General features: G+C 41.9%; 1 protein-coding gene across 4 annotated transcripts in view; it reads right to left on the bottom strand.

Annotated features, from left to right (window-relative positions):
- dlgap4a (discs, large (Drosophila) homolog-associated protein 4a) overlaps positions 1 to 19,441 on the bottom strand; it is a 120,076-nt gene that overhangs the window by 24,816 nt on the left and 75,819 nt on the right. For all 4 annotated transcript variants that reach the window (XM_061735409.1, XM_061735410.1, XM_061735411.1 and 1 more), the window contains exons 2-4: positions 1,722 to 2,981; positions 452 to 690; positions 12 to 89 (exon numbers count right to left, since the gene is read on the bottom strand). In XM_061735409.1, coding sequence (XP_061591393.1) covers positions 12 to 89; positions 452 to 690; positions 1,722 to 2,924 — 1,520 coding nt within the window. In that variant the 5' untranslated portion in view covers positions 2,925 to 2,981. The remainder of the gene's footprint in view (positions 1 to 11; positions 90 to 451; positions 691 to 1,721; positions 2,982 to 19,441) is intronic.

Below are 19,441 nucleotides of genomic sequence, written 5' to 3'. Positions count from 1 at the left end.
ATGACACTGACCTCAGATGCTGCATAGAGCATGCACTCTGCAGAGGAGACCACAGGTAATCCTCCCGCATGAGAGCGTAGCAGCGAGGCCTGTCCGTGTCGACGTGGGAGCAAAACACAGCAAAACATCACCTCCTTTTGCTTTTGCAGCAGACGAAGATCAAAACTGTCCCCTGTTGTGGAGCTGCACATCTCCCCCTTCCGCCTGTGACAGCTCGTTCTGACCAAGTGCTGTTCCCGGCAATTATTTCTGGCACCATGCTACCACCTACTGGCTACCGTTAAGAATGTGAGAAGAATCTCTTCCACAGAGGAACCATCATCCTGTTTATGGTGCCTGTTTTATGTTTTAATGCACGTAGAGTAAATGAAATTGAAATGAACTATGGTAAAAACAATGAGGATGATCATCAAGGCCATAATTCCAGTATGATGAATGTGATGACACTCACTTGCGTGGAGGCAGTGGTGGCTGCTGCTGGTCGCTCAGGGATTGCTGCGTAGCCTTCAAGTAGCTCTGGCGACGAGCTGCAGATTTAGGGGAAGGTTTGGGGCTCCCTTCCGAGTCCTCGCTGTCTTCTAGGTCCCCCATGGCCTTCACATAGCTGCCGCTGCGCATCCTCCGGCAGGGAATCTCAGTCCCCTTGGTTCGTCCACAACCCAGAGTCCCTGTCCAGTCCTCCAGGGGTACCTGGATGATGATATACACAGATATTCTTCTGCATATTTGAAAAGCAATTTCCATAGAGATGATGTTTGAGCTTGATAGGTGGGATGAATCAGTACTCGAGTTGTAAAAAAAAAATCAGGGGGGGTGGTGGATTTTATCATATGGGGACAGATAATTTGTGCTGATTACAAATAATATAATATATTACAAATAATAGCACTAACCAAAACACCTGCAGAAATACTGCAGGAATGACATAGCAGCAGTTAAATGCAGCCTTCTGTAAGCTTTAAATATCCACTGGGCTTACATCAAATACATCAAAACACAACAATAAAAAACAGTTTTCTGAACTTATCAATATGACTCTGTCCTTCACAGGATAAGTAAAATGGATCACTGCAAAAACTCAAAATCTTAACAAGAATATTTGTCTTATTTCTAGTTAAAATGTCTCATTTTAGTAAAAAAATCTCATTACACTTAAAACAAGACTCATCACTGGAAAGAACAACAATTTTCACCTGTTTCAAGTAGATTTTCACTTGAAATAAGCAGAAAAATCTGCCAATGGAACAAGATTTTTTTGCTTGTAGGATAAATCCCACTGGCAGATTTTCCTACTTATTTCAAGTGAAAATCTACTTGAAACAGGTGAAAATTGTCAAATAAGTTATTTTTCTGGTGTTATTTTTCTGGTGATGACTCTAAATGTTGAAATCGCAGTAAAACCCACATTCATTGATGAAATGACATAAGGAATGGAAAGGGAGGATGGCAGTTTTACTGGGGGGATGATTTTGATCATTTTTATTTCAGGGGATCCCCCCTCAATTCGAGTACTGGGATGAATGCTATGGCTTGTAAGAAAATAGTATAAACAATGTTTAAAGTAAAGACACGAATGAGAATAATCAGAATAATAAAAAAAGGCATCTGGCATTTCCAGATTTTTTCTAATACTCAAAGTAAAAAAATAGAAAATAAAAACCAAGAGAAAACTAAAAAGAAGAAAGAAACTTCTACAATATGAATACTCGCTGGCCCCCTACCTGAAGGAACTGTTGTGTCAGGTCTTGATGGCATGACTTTGACTTGAGCAGAGTCCTGTTGACGGTAGCGGAGCCCTTCTGCAACACCTGCCTGGCCTGGCTGAGGGTGAGCGTGGACCAGGAGCCCCTCTTCACCACCATGTCGTCCTTGCTTTCTCTGGTTCTGGCCTCGTCTTCCTTGCATCCCACCTGCATCACCGGGTACGCCAGGAATTTGAGGTCACTGCTGCTTTTTGAGGTCTTCAGAGAATGTGTAGAAATGGTGTTGTAGCCCTGTGGGATGTGTCTGGGGTGAGCCTGGCTGTCCGACACCGCTCTACCAAGCGTCATCATGCTCAGTGGGTTGCGGTATCCTACAGCGATAGGGCCAGCTTTGGTAGTGTCAGTGTCCAGGGCGTCGTCTGAGCTCCAGAGGCCTAATGTATTAGGTCGAGGTCTCTGTTTTTGCCCCTCGGTCTTGGCCCTGTCTTTACTCTTGCTCCGGCGACTTTGTCTGCCACCTTCGTCTCCACTGCCGGTTGTTGCACCACCTCCGGCAGAACGCCCGTTGATGCTGCCTTTCCCTACAGAGTTCTCCAAGGACTGGGATTTGGCGAAGAGCTTCTGCATGGAGTGCATGAGGTGGCGTATGCGTCCCGGACTCTCACTGCGCTGCTTGGACACGCGTCCTCTGTGGAACTGCAGCGTGCTGAAGCCGTCGCGCTGCAGGGGCAGGTGCCGCTCAAGCTGATCCAAAAGGTTGGAGGGTAACCTGTTCATCTTGGCTACTGCGGCGGAGGAGATGGTGGCAGATCCACTGGTGATCATGGGGGCACCGGTCAGACCCAGGCCCAAGCCCATGCCCATAGACAAGGAGGTGGAAAGAGGAGCGGGCCGACCGCCCTGCCCGGCCCCCCCACCGGTCATGCAGACCTGAGAGTAGTCCAGCTGGTCCGTCTGGGGGGGGAAGTGGAGACGGGGAAGCGTGCTGCTGCTGGACATCTGGCTAAAGGGCAGCAGGCAGTCAGGGGGCAGGCCGGTGGGGCTGGTGGGGGGGCACTGGTGCAGATGGGGGTCCAGGGTGCCATAGTGGTTGAGAGTAGGGCTCAACAGGAAGGAGCCGTGAGGGTCAGACGTCAGAGGACACAGAGGCTTCTGAGGGCACCCGGCCGGTTCACACGAGTCAGACAGGTGGCGACTGCGGCTGGCTCCTAACCCTTTCATGGCGGCAGCGGCGTGTGGTCCTCAGATCATCTCTCCAATCAGAACGGCTTTACCGGGCTGAAGGGTTTATCCAGCAAAGTGGAAAAGATGGAAAACACAAGAAAATGTTCATTAAAACATGCAAATGAAGTAATTGCTTTTTAGGTAAAGTAATTACTCTTGTTTATTCTCCGAGCATCTGATGAATGTTTACAAGAATGTGCCATGTCTCTGCCTCTGCAGAGACGGTTGTTAACCATACATAACAGTTAAAGAGGCATCTGTGTACGGTTTAAAACCACAGGAGAGGAGTTCTACACGTCTACACTTAAAGCTAATGAGCAAGAGCCCATTTGGAAGTGCTTCTCTTCTTGTGTGTCTTTGGAGTTTCAGAGCGGTAATTGAGCCCGAGTAAGACACGCTGCACATCCTCTGCTGCTGGTGTTTTTACAGAGACACTATTGTTACGTGAGAGGTTCCCACACACAATCAGCTGTTTAACTAAACAAACCACTGGGTGGCACAGGAGAAGCAAGTGCACAAAAGGCTGTTGTAGGGAAAGCACAGACATTTGAAATGTTGAAATGTTGAAATGTTAATGACATTAACAAAGCAGCACGTCAGCATACATAATGAGAGATGCTGTAAGAGATGCTGTAATTAATTTTTTGGAAATATTTCAATATTAATGTTAATATATTGTATTTTGAGGCATTCATTTATTCATTTTTTTAATTTCCCTATGAGGAAATTAATAAGGTATTATTGAATTGAATTAAATTTGAATTTATGTCAATGTCACCACCAGGTCTAAATGGGCTTAAAGATGAGCTTTTCCCCGGCCATTTGGTGGGCTATATGTGTATTACCGCAGCAGCCTGCAAATGTTTAGGAATTTTAAATGACCTCTTACATGTGTTCGGTGTGTCAGTGATGTGTTGCACTGTCAGGGATAGTCTGTTAACTACGTCCAGGCACCACGTCTGGGCTCTTTCCTGTCACCTTCTTTCAGTTAAGGTCACGGTTTTTCACAGTTTTGGTATTTCGTTCCTGTTTTATTTTGAAACCCCATGTCCTTGTGATTAAGTTTTGTCTTGACGTCCCTTGTTCCCTTGTTCCCTGATTGTGTGCACCTGTGTCTTGTCAAGCCATTTCTGTATATCTTATCTTGTCTTTCCCTTGCTCCCTGCTCGTCCGTACTGTGTCTTCCTCCACGTGTCATTTCAAGTTGTTGGATTTTCTTGGTCATGTTTAAGCTCTTGTTGATTTGTAGATCCTCCTCAGCAGTGCTTTTGCTTTTTAAAGTTCAATGAAATTAAAGGGGAGCTATTATGAAAAAGACGTTTTCTCTTGCTTTAACATATATAAAGTGGTCTCCCCTCAGCCTGCCAACTCAGAGAAGGAGGAAAACAACCAAATTCTGCAGTGTCTGTACAGCCGCCCGGATGAGCCGTCCAGTGTGATGTGGCTTCTACGAGCAGTTCAGATTCTGCTCCCTTTCATTATGTAACGAAAATGCGATTTACATAGGTTGGCCTCCGATGCGTGAAACCACGCCCACAACTAACTCTGCCGGCCGGAGCTTCCGCCATTTTTTGGTAGCGGTGTATCGCGTCATTCAGGCAGCCAATCAGCACAGAGCCTCATTATCATAGCCCCGCCCACTCAGAATCCCACATAGATAATGAAGTTAGAGAATGGGAAGATAAAGACATGGCTCAGAGGCTGAATTTCTAACTTATTTCGCAAAAACAATCAAAAGCTTGTTTTTAAGACATTCAAGGCCTGTTTAAAATAGGTATTAGATGCCATAATAGGTCCCCTTTAAGTCACAGTTTTTTGGACCTCCTGCGTCTGGGTCCTACTCCAACTGCACCTTGACTCTTTCCAAAGCAAAGCCAAATAGCTTTTAGCCTAAAAATATAACTGTAACACATGGCAATGTTGCTAAGTAATGGAAATAAGATTCAAACATAAAGAAATGTTCTCCACCAAGATCTCAGTCTATTTACACTGTACACTGTAAATGTAAATTTATTGTACATTTTTATTGTGAATGAATTGATCTGTTCAATAAAATGTAATTTAGTCACCCTCTCCGCCACTGAAGACATAAGAGCAATTAAGAGAGCCACTATCACTTCATATTCTCAACAAAGAGGACAGCCCTTTCATTGTATGAACTGTCCCACCAAAGAAGAAGAAGAAGATAGGCAACAAGCCAACATAAGACCTCGGGGTGATGCACAGCCCAAAGGTACTGCGGCGACAGTGCGAAGGAAAACTATTCTGTGACTCATACATGTAAATGAGTCTTATATTTGAGAGGCTGTGTTTGCTCCAGAGCAGGAAATGGACCCTCGTCTCCACAAATCTTTTTTGGTTCTTTGCCATTTTCTTAAATCTACTTACCGTGGAGTGAATTGTGATTCCTCCTTCTCCCCGAGGAGTGATAAATCTTCTCTAATGCTCCCTATCTGAGGAATTCTGAGGCAAACCGAGTTATTTTATACTCGTATTTCAGTGCAGAAGAAGAAATATAAATGTATTCAGCCTGAAACACATCCATCTCATTCACGTCAACCAGGAAAACGCAACAGCTCAAATGTTTTTTGTGATCAAACACATGAACTACGGCATATTTCTGTCATAATAGAACATGAGCCTCAACAATGCATCAGTATGAATGTGAGTATAGAAACAGAAAGCCGGTCCAGAGGAAAGAGTGCTACTTCAGGCCGTCTCTCTCATCTTCCTCCTTCACAGGTTTGTCCATTCTCCAAGCGGACTTTGAAAAGACAGTCATATTGCATCAAGGTTATGAAAACTCATAATTCAAGCGGCAGAAAATCCATGTTGCATTAAATTCACTCCAAAAGAGACCGTCTGAATCGGAGTGGAGTGACTCACCGATCAGTCAATGGTAAGAGCCTCGTCCCACAGCACCCATGAAATCTTTGCCTGGGAGCTGAATGTGGAACGACAACTACACACATTTTCAAAACCACTGTGTTGGTGTTGCCATGCCTCGTACCTCTCTGACCTCCCGTACACTCTCTGCAGCGTGAGAGCAGCCACTCATCTGAGTCAGTGTTCCTGGACGAGGGCCGCACTGTGCTGACAAACACGCCAGTGTTTTACAACGGCGCAGCCTGCTGCGATTCATCCACACAGGCTGACTGCAGACCCACGTGTTCGCATCCTGTAGGTGCTTGCCGCTGACAAACTGACACACACCTACACACTGACACACACCAACACGCTCTGACACACACGCACAGACGTGCTAAATTGCCCACCCACCCAGTCACGGCACGAACGGAGCCCTGACAAGTGTTGACCATCGTAGGGGCAGGATGAGAGAAAAATAGTGCTCACAGTTCATGTCATTGTGTCACGGGTTCAGTGCATCTGTCTGTCTGCGTGAGGGTGGCCGGCGAGCTAATGCATAATTACAAGGTGAATGAATCCTTGGGCTGTAGGGGATTTTAGCAAATACAATATGCGTGCGTCCCTGCTCCACAGAAGTTGCACAAAGTCACAGGAGTCACTTTAACAAGAAGCTTTATGCATATATACATGCTTGCATACTGTATTAACGCACTGATTTCACTTGTAATGTACATTAGTAGTACTCTTATGTTTATTTTGTATCAGGTCGTGTTAGGGCTGGGCGATATATCGAGGTTTGTATATATATCAATATATTTTCAAATGCGATATGGTACGAGACAATATCGTTTATATCGATTATTTAAAAAAAAATAAAAAAATGTATTATTTTGATATAGCTTATTTTGTGACAAATTCACTTGAATGTTTTATTTGAGATTTGCACAAATGTTTTGTTATTTGCACAACTGTCAACCTCAGTGGAACAGTCGGCCTGTTACTGTCTACATTGTATTAATTGCACAGTGTATTTTAATTTAATTGTTATGCAGGAAAGGGATATTTGTTTTATTTTATTCAAGAAGGATTTTTATTTTATATATGCAGGGAGTTTATTTTTATTTAATTTGTTTTATACATTTTGATATTGTGCAGACCTCTGGTAATAAAGGTACCTGTGTGACATTTGGCACGAGGCTTTGTATTAAAACTGACTGTTTTTTTAAGGGTTTGCCTCAGAAAAAAATGAAGCTAACAGAGATGCTATGCTATAATGCTTTGGGGGAAAGCCCAATTATGTCACAGAAAAAATATCGATATATATCGAGTATCGCCATTTAGCTAGAAAATATCGAGATATGACTTTTGGTCCATATCGCCCAGCCCTAGGTCCTATTAGGATCATTAGGGGGGGTGAAATCTCCCGAAAGTGACCTATGGAACCAAATTACTTACTGTATATGCAATGAGAATGATGTAACTATAAGAGAGGGAGAGAGACTAAGAGGTAGCCAGAAATAAAGTATATTCTCTTTTAATTTCTAACTTCTGTAAAAACTATCTAAATCTACATATTAACCTAAATTTAGCTTTATTTGTATAGCCACATGTAAATAGTTCAATCATATAGGGGAACAAAACAAATCTGTACATCAGAAGCATCATATGAAACTAGAGAAGTCCTTATTTGAATGCCACCCCCCTCCGAAGCTACAGGCTGCAGCCATGTTTTCTCAATGAAATATCACATCTTTTATGAGCTTAAGCATGTGAAAGAATCAGTGCTTATTCCCCCGCACTGTACTGCAATGCAGTGTTAACAGGGTCATAACACTGCATTGTCATGGCTGAATTACTGCAGCCTTTAAAGCTCTCATCTGTGCAACAGGAAATCTTTTCCACACTCAAGCGTGGAGCAGTTCATAGTATTTAAGCAGACGTCTAGTTCATAACTGGGCCTAAAAGCTGCTTGCTATGTAGGGTGTGAAGGAATACGACAAACTGCATCTACAATGCGCAGATAATTCTGCTCAAACTTTATCAGTTGCTTGAAGCAACACGGACATATTATCACCTTTTAAGTCAATATGGCAAAGTTGTTAGCGGTTTCCTCTTCACACATGCTGCAGACAGTTGTGCCTTTGGCCAGCTAACAAACTTAAGAGCTATAGTCTCTGTTCTTTCAGCTTTATTAAATGTCAAATAATTCCTGAGGGTGACTCCTTATCCGATTGTTTAGCTGTTAAATGCACCACTATTTGTTCACCAGCTGGTGTCTGGTGTGGAGCAGGAAACGTAAAAGAAACGCTGAGAGATATTTATTAGAGAAAACAGCAGCCTGCTGCATTACAGACAACATTACAAGCAGCCAGAGTGGTCCAAGGGGAGCAGCAAAGTTGGGCGATGGCTCTCCGTGGCTTCATAACTACCAGTGGCTCACTCAAGTGAGACGTAATCTTTCAGTGTAAGTCAAAGACAATGGTGACTACAGTTCTTTAAAATACCTAGCAGGAAAATATGCCATCGGGCACAGCTAATAAAGGTTGCAGAGGCAGGAAGAAATAGAGAAAAGACTGCATTTTAAGTGACTGTAGTCTCATAGTCGTCATTGGTTTCTGATTTTGTGATTTCATCAGCTCCAGGAGATCATAAAGGAAGACATTTAGAGACAAAAACAGCTGCAAAAAAAGGAAAGGAAGAAAGAAAAATAAAAGCTGATAACGCTATTATCAAAACAGCATTCTCCTTTTTATACACCAGCAGTACTTATCAGAATACTGTCCTCCCAGCTGGGCTTTCAGCCTTGGTGCTGTGGGCTGCAGCCGTACCAATGACTACCACAACTGAAAATGAGCTCGTGGGAAAAACATTCAGGCCTGCTGAAGTGTCAAAACAGCAAAAGATTAGCGGGCTGGTGTTAACAAGTTATCTTCAGTTTAATTTGTGTAACACAGCGATACTTACAGCGTTTCCATTATTGACCACCGTGCAGTTGTCAATATGTAGAACTGAAAGTCAAATAAATAGTTAATGCTACTTATTACTGTCAGAAGAAACTGTGTATACTGACTCAGACCTCTTATACAAGCTAGTTTACTGCCTTTGACTGAAATTTTCTTCAGACCAGGGACCTCTGATAATGCAACCACCCACTCATTTATTAAAGTAAAAATGTGTTATTATGCTGAGTTGATGCTGCACTGCATGTGAACAGACTCCTTTACAAGGCTGCTTTCAAATGTAATTGTATTGAAAAGTTAATACCAGATTACAATCAATAAATAATCACAAATGGTATAAAGCCTGTAGTTTATCAGACAGAAAAAGTGATTTTTATTGTTTATTTGTTTTAGACTTGGCCTTCATTTTTAGATTTCCACATTCTTTATTTAATTGTATTTCCTGCTTTATTTTGACACTTTCTCTCTAGTGCATTAGTTAGTGCTTTGCTTCATGCTCTTGTTTCACACCAGATCTTCTTTGCTGATCGTCATCCATCCGTTCATTGACTTCCACTTATCAGAAACCGGGTCGCGGGCCAGCAGCCTGAGCTGGGAGCCCCAGACCTCCCTCTCCCCGGCCAACTCCAACTGTTCCAGTGGAACACTGAGGTGTTCCCAGGCCAAGAGATATAATCTCTCCCATGTGTCCTGGGTCTGCCCCAGGGCCTCCCCCTGGTTGTCTGAAACCCCTACTGATGGAGGCCTCTGGGGGGCATCCATCCTTATGCTGGAACCAGCCGAGCTGGCTGGTTCTGCAGCCCTGCAGACATTACCAGGAAGGCTGATGAGTGGGATTCCCCTGGAACTGGAACCCACCTTCTAGCCCAGGGGTCGGCAACCCGGGGCTCTAGAACCGCACACGGCTCTTTAGCGTCGCCCTAGTGGCTCCCTGGAGCTTTTTCAAAAATGTTTGACCTTTTTTTCCTTTTTTTCTTCTTTTTTCCTTTTTTCCTCTTTTTTTCTTCCTTTTTCCTTTCCTTTTTAATCTCGACATTTTTTCTCAACTTTTTTCTCAAAATTTCGACTTTTTTCCCAAGATTTTACTTAAACATTAATCTCAACATTTCAACTTTTTTTCACGAAATTTTGACTATTTCCTCGACATTCTGACTTTTTTCTCAAGATTGTATTTCAACATTAATCTTGACATTTCAACTTTTTTCTTGAAATTTTGACTTTTTTCTTGACATTTCGACGTTTTTCTCAACATTTCGACTTTTTTCTCAAGATTGTACTGCAACATTAATCTTGACATTTTTACTTTTTTCTCGAAATTTTGTCTTTTTTCTCGACATTTCGACTTTTTTCTCGAAGTGCATAATGAACAAAAAAAATCTTCCCCCAGTTATAACTAATATAGATACATGCAGCATGTGTTGCCTTCATTCTAAGGCTTATACAAGACTTAATTTTTTGCGGCTCCAGACATATTTGTTTTTTGTGTTTTTGGTCCAATATGACTCTTTCAACATTTTGGGTTGCAGACCCTTGTTCTAGCCCTTCACCATCCCAGGCTGCTAATCAGGAGGCACTGCCGGCACTGTCCGTGCAATGTTGGAAAGGTGTGTCAGTATTCTTTCAACCGTCCAGAACAAATCTGATGACACAATGGTAAAATTGTTCATCAAACTAAACTAAACCCTAAGTGCTCCCTGGGCGCCAGATTCTAACTAGTGATGGGTTAAAAGCAGAGCAGTAATTTCCCATTGTGGGATGAATAAAAGTTCATAAAAAAAAAAAAACCCAGGGGATCCTGGTGCAACATGTACTAATGGACACCTTAATGTTCAATCACAATGTTTTTCACGGACAAATCATGGACACTAGCACAGAAGTGTGATAACAAGACAACATATGGTTATTGGTATAGCACCTTTCACGTACAAGACAATTCAAAGGTCTTTACATCGAAACATTTTATGCACCATTATGCAATGCATTTATGCAATGTATTAAAATGTAAGAGTTTAGAAGCAGAATTAATGACAGACAGCCATCAATTGAAAGAGATTAAACAGATAAGATGCAAGACATAAAGGTTGCAGTGCATTGTGGTAGACTACTGACATGCAGCAGTAAATAAAAAGGTTTTCAACCTTGACTTATAGCTATTGGGAGTGAGACCTGGTGCATTCTGGGAGTTTATTCAACAGGTGAGGAGCATAAAAGCTGAATGCTGCCTCACCGTGTTTGTTTCTGACTCAGTACAGAAAGTAGGCGTGACCCTGACGACATGAGGGTTCTGGTTGGTTCATCATGGACCAAGAGATCAGAGACGTATTATGGTCCAAGACCATTCAGAGATTTATAAACCAACAGCAGGATTTAACATCTGTTCTGTGACAGACAGGAAGCCAGTGTAGAGATCTAAGAACTGGAGTTATACGGTCCAGTCTCCTGGTCTTGTGAGGACCAGAGGTGTCAAAAGTATTCACATTCATTACTCAGGTAGAAGTATAGATACTAGAGTTTAAAAATACTCCTGTAGAAGTTGAAGTATCAACTCAAGTTTCTTACTCAAGTAAACATATAAAAGTACTGGTTTTAAAACTACTTAAAGTATAAAAGTAAAAGTAATGTAAGGGGAAAAAAGCCATTGAAAATGAATGCATCTTAGTATAATGCAAATATATTAAAGAAGCATATATGTGTACTATTGAGCATTAACATGTGTTTCAGAGAGCAGGAGATATGATGACTAGTTGCCTATAAGTATTGTAATGGTGCAAAAAGTCAAACTTCAGAGGCATGTTATCATTTATCCTAACCTTTATTGGAATGTACATCCAAGTTTAGTTGCAGGAATCTGAGGGAACGGATGTAAGAACAAAACTGGACAAGAACATCTGAAACAACCACAACCAAATTCACTCTATCCGGATGGAGCAATTTAACTGGATAGTTTTGTTTTTAAGGCCGAAATGAAATAGAGTAACGAGGCTGTTTTTAAAATGTAAGGAGTAAAAAGTACAGATAATTGTGTGAAAATGTAAGGAGTAAAAGTAAAAAGTGGTCTGAAAAATAATTACTCCAGTGAAGTATAGATAACCAAAATTTCTACTTAAGTAAGGTAACAAAGTATTTGTACTTTTTTACTTGACACCTCTGGTGAGGACTCGGGTCTCCTGGTCTTAGTGAGGACACAAAAGGTGCCAGGCTGCTTCTCACCTTCTCATCTACTGGAGAAAACCCGAATGTACAGGCTCTGAGCCGGGGGGGCGATGAGTAATCCCACCCCAGCCTGTCACCAGGGGCAACGCCAGAGTGAAATAAGGTCCAGCCCCTCTCAAAGAGATTGGTTCTGGAAAAAGCTGTGTTAAAGTGAGCCGGTACCTCTAAACCTCACACACAAGTTCAGGCTCCTCGCCCCCCCAGAGGAGTGACATTCCATGTCCCAAGAGCCACTTATGGAAAGTGAGGATCAGCATGCCAAGGCCCACGCTTTTCGCTGCTGCCCATAATGCATTGCACCTGACATGTACAGCCCCCTGTGCGAGTGGTGGGCTCACAGGAGAGATTTACCTGATCGCTTCACATCTATCTGTTACACGACAGGTACATACTAGCAGATGAACTTCATTCAGGGCCAGACCATTGTTTTCTCTTCTTGTAAATCCCATTCTGATTTTTGTCTCGTCCTGCTTTGTAGTCTTTGGATTGCTGTGTTGGATTCCCCTCGGTATAGAGCCTCTGGTTTTATTCAATAAAAGTTTATTTGGTATCCACCCGCCTCCCAGCTATGAGTCTGCATTTGGTGTAATCCTCTACAACGCACTCCTACAACACGTCTGTGACTCTCCAAATGTGTTTCCTATGGAAATAAAAATATATCACGGTGCAGAAAATCAATGTTAAGTGTCCTTCAGGTTATGTGTCAGGTTTCTGACTGTCAGGTTAAAGTTATTTTTGCCAGCTCTAAATTTATAGGAAAATACAATCAATAAACATCACATGCTGGATATATATTAACATTTATCCATCAAACAGCAATATTCATTTAATGCTTAGTTTTTGTCAGTTGGTTGCATTAAGACGCTACAGCATATGTGGAGGGGAAAAGATCTGATCTCAGTTACACATGAGCCACAGAACATGATTAAATCGTAAATTCAATTACGTCAGTTACAGTGTTCTTTGTAATTAAAACCACTAAATAGACTTTTACCGAACAGTAAATTACATTAATGTAATGTCAACATCAATAAAATCAAATCAAATCAGATGTACATCCACACAGCATCGCTGCATGGTAATTACATGATGTTTTTATTTTAGTCAAGTCAGATTTGATTATACCAAGTCAAACTTAGCTAAAAAAAGAGAGGGGTATGAAGTGATAGAAAATATCTATTAATTCTGGTTATCCACAAGAACAAATTATATAAATAAAAAATGAAACATTTGCACTTGAACCAGTGGGGATAGAAAATCAAACATACAGTAAATGTACTCTGACAGAGCAATAATCCTTTCAGGGTCAGTGAAATTACCGCAGCTTTGTCAAAAACTTTTGTCGCTGGCCGACTGGGGACGAGATATCACTTGGCCTGACGTCAAGGCGGCGCTCAGGCTGAACTGACACACGGCGTGCTAACAAGCAAAAGCAAGAGTTGCTGGTCTGTGTCCCACAGAGCCACTAAGCAGGCCTGTAATAAATGTCTCTTATAGCTGTTCACTTCCCCTGCAGCCCCCGGTGATGAACAGAGGGAGAGGTATCGATCCACCACTCGCTTCTTTTTCTAAGTGTGAGTATACAGTAGTTGGCTTCTGGCTCCTGCAGTATCTTTTTTCTCTCTTTTTTTTTCCTGGTGTCCAATCCTCCTTCAGCCACACGTCCACAGACCAGTACAGTTACTCACAACAAACATTCATTGAAAGGCTGTATTCATTTTCATGTTTCTTTTTCACACAAACTCTGCTCAAAACTTTCAAATAAATTATCGTGTCCAGTGGAAATGTGTTTGTCTTCCTCCAGCCTTCCACAAGTACAAAGTGCATGTTTGCCATAATAACACTCAAGATGGTCCATTTGCTGTCCCTACTGTTTGGTGAGAATCTATTACATTTGCTCGTTGCAAATGCAAAGCTTTCTCATCTGCACTTCCTGTTCATCAAGCAAGGGGCATCCTCCACTGCCTCAAGCACGAAAGAACAAGTAAAGCTTACATCTGAGGAAAACCAGGATAATCAGCAGAAAAATCTTTACCCCAAAATATCTGGCATGTGAAGAAAAAAGAATCAGAGCCCTACTGTCTGATGCCAAATTAATAATTCATCTCTCAGGAATCAAACAAAATTAAAGGAAAAGTGAAATTCGTGTTCTGATCCAAAGCAGAATCACTTTGAAAATATAATAATATACAACTTAAAAGGGACGACAATGTTACTTTATGGCCACCTCAGTCTGAAAATAGATCCTTCGGTGAGCTATCAAAATTTGCGGTGTCCTGTGATAACACTGATGCCAGAATTATCTCCGCCCACTTTCCCAGCATGCTGCAGTTACTGTACCTCAATTCAGCTTTCTTTATACACAGTAGTGCCAAATCATGACAAATTTAATCTCAAAGCACTTCAAGAATACAATTTAATTCATTTTAAAGTTATTTAATTCTTACAAAGCCAATTCAAATAACAATATTAGTAATTGCCTTGCCGAGGAAACCAACAGACTGCACCGGAGCCTTTCTTTGGTGCAATCCTCTGTCCTGAGCAAGCACCGAGCGACTGTGGAAAGGAAAAACTCCTCTTTAGCAAGAACAAACCTCTGGCAGAACCAGGCTCAGGGGGGAGGGGGCTTATGTCCAGTGGGCTTCTACTGGCCGTTTGGTAGCTGCTCAGACAAAACATGTATACAGTGGATATATGACCAAACAAGATTATTGTGCATTACAACTGTCAGATTCGATGATATATAAAATCAAATCAGGAAAATATAGATTATTCCGAGCATTCAAATGTCATCATTTGATATAATAAATCCCACATCTGGAGCTTACTGTGCTTTATTGCCAGTGTACTTTAGTCTTCATAATGCAACCAGAACTTAAAAGTTGTGAATATGGGGCCCTGGACAGCTCAGTGGGTTGAGCGGGCCCCATTTGCAGAGGCTAATACCCTCGTACAGGCAGCGCTAGTTTGAGTCCCGGCCTGTCGCTCCTTACTGCGTGTCTCCCTTTCTCTCTTTATACCCATTTCCTGATCCTGTAAATATGGGCAGCTTTCCCATTTATCTCAAAGATCTATTTATCCATGTGAAGCAGTCAGCTGTTTCACATTTATGTTTTTGTTCCGATGAGATTAAAGTGGTGTCATACATTTTACGTAACATTCACCAGTAAGATTTATGTAAAAAAGTTTGCTTCTCAAAATGCCAAACTCTTCCTTCAAAGTGACCAGAGAAGGAGAGGTGTATGAAAGCATCATTACTCAATCTCCAAAAAAATAATAAAATCCCCCCTCCAGGCAGGTTTGCATTTATCTGTTCAATTTTTAATCAGCAATGCAAAAAGGAAATAAAAATAAATAAATAGATGAATGTAATGCACTAACAGCATAATTCTGAATCTTCAATAATTGAGCAGTGGTCAGAGAAAGCCCCACTCATGTCAGCTCCACCACAAATAAGTGCAGCGCAGGAAGAAGTAATTAAAGTTCAACTCCACTTGAGGAGAAAGTTCGATATTCACCTGAAGTCAAAAAGCATCATTGGCCAACTGAAATTGGTGCTTGTTTGCTCTAATGTGAATTGGCATCCCTAATTCAGGGCTTTCCTAATTATTTTCCTTAATTATTTTATTTTAACTTACTTTTACCAGTAAACGACAACGACAGTTCTGTAACAGCATTTCCTGATTCTAAACTGCAAGGACAATTATGCAGCCAAGCGTCCGGTACGATACTATAGATGCTATGATATAAGAGTCATTCTGACAGTCCAGCAGTAATCCAGAAACAAGCTCCATTTGTAACCCCAGGGACTGTAATTGATGCTTCCTCCAAAGAAGAGATCTGTAATACTTGTCGTAGAACGTTTATGGTTGTTAAAATATAATTATACACTGCCGATTCACATACAAATATTTACTTGGTGTTTCTTTCTATTATTTTCATTCAAAACAACAAAAGTTTATTTTAGGTGTCTGAGCATTTGCTATGGTCCTGTTTTAAAGGAGCATGAGGCAGGATTTATGAAAAAAATTCGTATACGTTTTAAGTTTTCTATTAATAATGTCAGATGAAGCGATCCAAACCAAAAAGAATGAGCCCTCTAGTGTATCTCTCCGTTGCCTTGAACAGGCTGCGTGCTGCAAAATGTGCTGCAATTCCGGGCCCGAATTTCCCGCGCTGTCCTGCGGATGTGACGTCACATGACGCTGCATGCGCGTTGTCGACGGTGCTCGGCTTGGATACAGGAAGAAGACGAGCGCGGTGGATCCAAACCTCTGTCGGTAGACATGGATTCTTCCACAGCTGGCAAACGACCCAGCGCCACTGAAAAACCACTAAAAAGTGCTACCAAGAAGAAAACAAAGCCTTTATCAGAGACAAGTCGCGAATCCAAAAGAAATTACGAGCAAAAATGGGCAGGCACACGAGTAAACATTGGATACGCGTTTGAGTCATGGAGGCAGCTATAACTTGAATTGGGACTGAAAACAGATGCTGACATGGCTCATTTCCTACTGACCAGGTAAGATAACATTGTAAGTCATATTTAGAGTTTGATTTGAAAAGTGCTGTGAGGAGTCCGTGCGCGCTCCCGTGCCGGCTTCGTTGTTGGCTGCAGGAACCCCGACGGTCGCCGTGGCGCTAATGAGTCTCATTTCTTATTCTTGCCTCATGCTCCTTTAAGTTGATGGCACATTTTGTCAGAGCAGGAGATGCAGAGCTGATGTATTAGGTTATTCACAGAGAGTACTAATAGGTGGAAAATGCTACCATAAGGTGCGATGCACAAAAATAATAATCCAACAAAAGGCCCTCCAAAGGGAGGAAAACAAAGCTACTTATCTATAAACCTAACTGAGACCTGACGCTGGAACAAAAACAAGCTACAAAGAAAAATCACTCAAACGAGGTCAAATTATGATCACGAGACAAGACAAACTATAGCTATGGATCTTGGACACTGGCTGGTATGACGACAAGGTGGACACAATCGGACGATCAGACCGGTGTCACATGAGGACGGGCAAGTGACCTGAAATAAGAGGAAAGTTGCTTTTCAAAATAAAACCAGAAACAACGAGACAAAAAACAGAGAAAAAAAACAAAACATGATCTCACCACGGCGTGACATACTGTATTTGAGTCCAGATGAACCTGAAGACCAGACTCCTGCTGGAGGTCTTTTCATATATAGCTAGTGCCAAGCGACAGTGGGATGTTTTACATAACAGCACGAGCCAGAACAGGTGACAGCTTTAACACTGCCCCCCCCACCCCCTTTATTTATAGTAGCTGCCCAACACACCTGCAGATCTTATTCAGTTACTGAGCCGTCAGGAGTTTTGTTGAAAGTAACCAACACCCTGCAGAATCTGTGGTCTTGGGGGATATTGTTCTCAAAATGTGAATTCTGCAGAAAAACTGGCAGCTGAATCCATTTGCAGTTTACAGGATTCTCATCAGTGTTTTGTGATCCCACCGCTGTACAGCTCTTGCTCCTTCACCACTGCACACACTGAAGTGTAATTAAAGAAAGAGGTTACCCGACTCCCTCGGGCCATGCACCATCCACATCGCAGTTCCACGAGTTCCTTTCAGCATGTTTTCATTTGTTAACATCTTGGACCAGCACAGCGCCACTGCCCCTTGGATGGTTGTGCGTGACAGGATGTCTGCCCCAGAGCCGGGCAGGGGGGTCACAATCTAGGTTACATTTTGGCTTGTTTAAATTTCTACCGTCTCTTGCTGTTAAAGATGAGACTTGCTCTCTTTTTTAGATCACATTTGTGAACAGAAAGAACGGTGACAGACAAATAGATGTGGGATTTTGCGTGCGTTTTTCATAAAGCAGGACTGTGACATGAGCTGCAGGGCGGCTGTTGAAAGCTGTGAACTTTCGTCCCTGTTGAATCGACTTTGACGCTGTAATGGTCTCAGGCAAAACAAGACAAAGGACCCAAAAGGCTGCACATGTTAACCTCTGCAGTCATGTGCTGCGGTGTCACGCATGCTCGGCGTGCACTGCCCAGAATTCACTTGGCTAAAACACACTACCCATGAATTTAGAGTAGGACTTGGGGCTGGAGGGAATTACTGCATGCTATTGGTTAGTCGCTGGTGAATCTTCCAGCAGAGCTCGTTTAAAATGCTGTCATAGCTTTAATAGTCCCACAGGGCTGAGCTTTGTGAGGCAAGGCAAAAGTCTACTCTGGAAACTGAAAAGGCCTGAATAGACAGTGCTCTTCCTCGGGAAGCAAAACGGCTTTGTTTGAGTTTCAATTCCACTTTAAAAAAAAAAAGATTTTGTTTGGCATTCCTCAATGCATAACTGTACATAGACTGTTGGAAAGTTAACCCACTTTCAAACTATTAATTCTTTGCAATCTGGATTAAATCTGCCCATCTAAGCGTGGGGCTCTGTGTGGTTTATCTCTTAACCCCTGAACTGGACTCTCTCTATTATGTAGCAGGACAATGCGACAGAGGGATTTATGATGATGAATGTGGTATACTTTTGTTATATGTAATCAGCTAAAAGCCAACTTTATCACATCATGACAATTTAAATAACAACATACAGCTTCATAGGTGATTTGCAGTCGCTTCCGCAAAAATCACAGCAGCTTCCGCTTCAAGAGGGTGTCACATTAAATGGATTTCTGCGAGATAGTCCCGCGTAAATCCTGTGGGAGTCAAGCACAGGCCAGCTCGAACAGCAGCTGTTTCAAAATACTAAAATTAGCCCCTGCGCTAGAAACGAGATAGAATTAATATGCTGCTTTGCTCTCTGCAGTGTGGATGGATTAGATTCACGATTTAGGATTCAGCGTGTTCTGCTCGTGACCAGAGCGAGCAGTTCAAGTGCAGCGGTCACAGATGAGCCGAGTTGACTGGAGGAGGAACATTTCTCTTCATTAGGAACAACACTTTAATAGTATAACTATCTTTTTTAGTTTGAAATCTTTTTCTCTTTTTTTTTAACACAAATCATTGGCAGATGGTGTAATGAATAATAGCTGAATAGCTAGATCCCAATTATAATATCAGAACATAGTATACTAAAGTGTATACGTGTTAAATATGACATAAATATCACTCAAATTAAATTATTAAATTTAATTATTGATGTGTTTCTGTGGTCAAACCTACATAAAGAAGATTACATTCTAAATTTGACACTATACACCAGGGGTATTCAACTAGATTAGGCAGGGGGCCACATCTGCAAAAGGACTGCATGGAGAGGGCCGCACTGCGTGCGCACACAAAGTGCGCAGGCGGAAAATTTGGGGGTTTTCAAAATGTATTTTGCACTCAAAGATGAAGATTTATGTATATATATAATACATTTGTGCACTGGAATGAGCAGGAGAATATATCTGTCTAGTTTACATATGAATTATGTATTAATTGTCTCCAGATTTAGTCATTGTGAATGTTAAATATAATATTCAGATAAAGAAATATCATTTT

The sequence above is a fragment of the Cololabis saira genome, chromosome 12 (assembly GCF_033807715.1).
Source record: "Cololabis saira isolate AMF1-May2022 chromosome 12, fColSai1.1, whole genome shotgun sequence".
Taxonomy (NCBI): Eukaryota; Metazoa; Chordata; class Actinopteri; order Beloniformes; family Belonidae; genus Cololabis; species Cololabis saira.
Note: the sequence above shows the minus strand (reverse complement) of the source record. Positions and strands in the feature narration are given on the sequence as shown.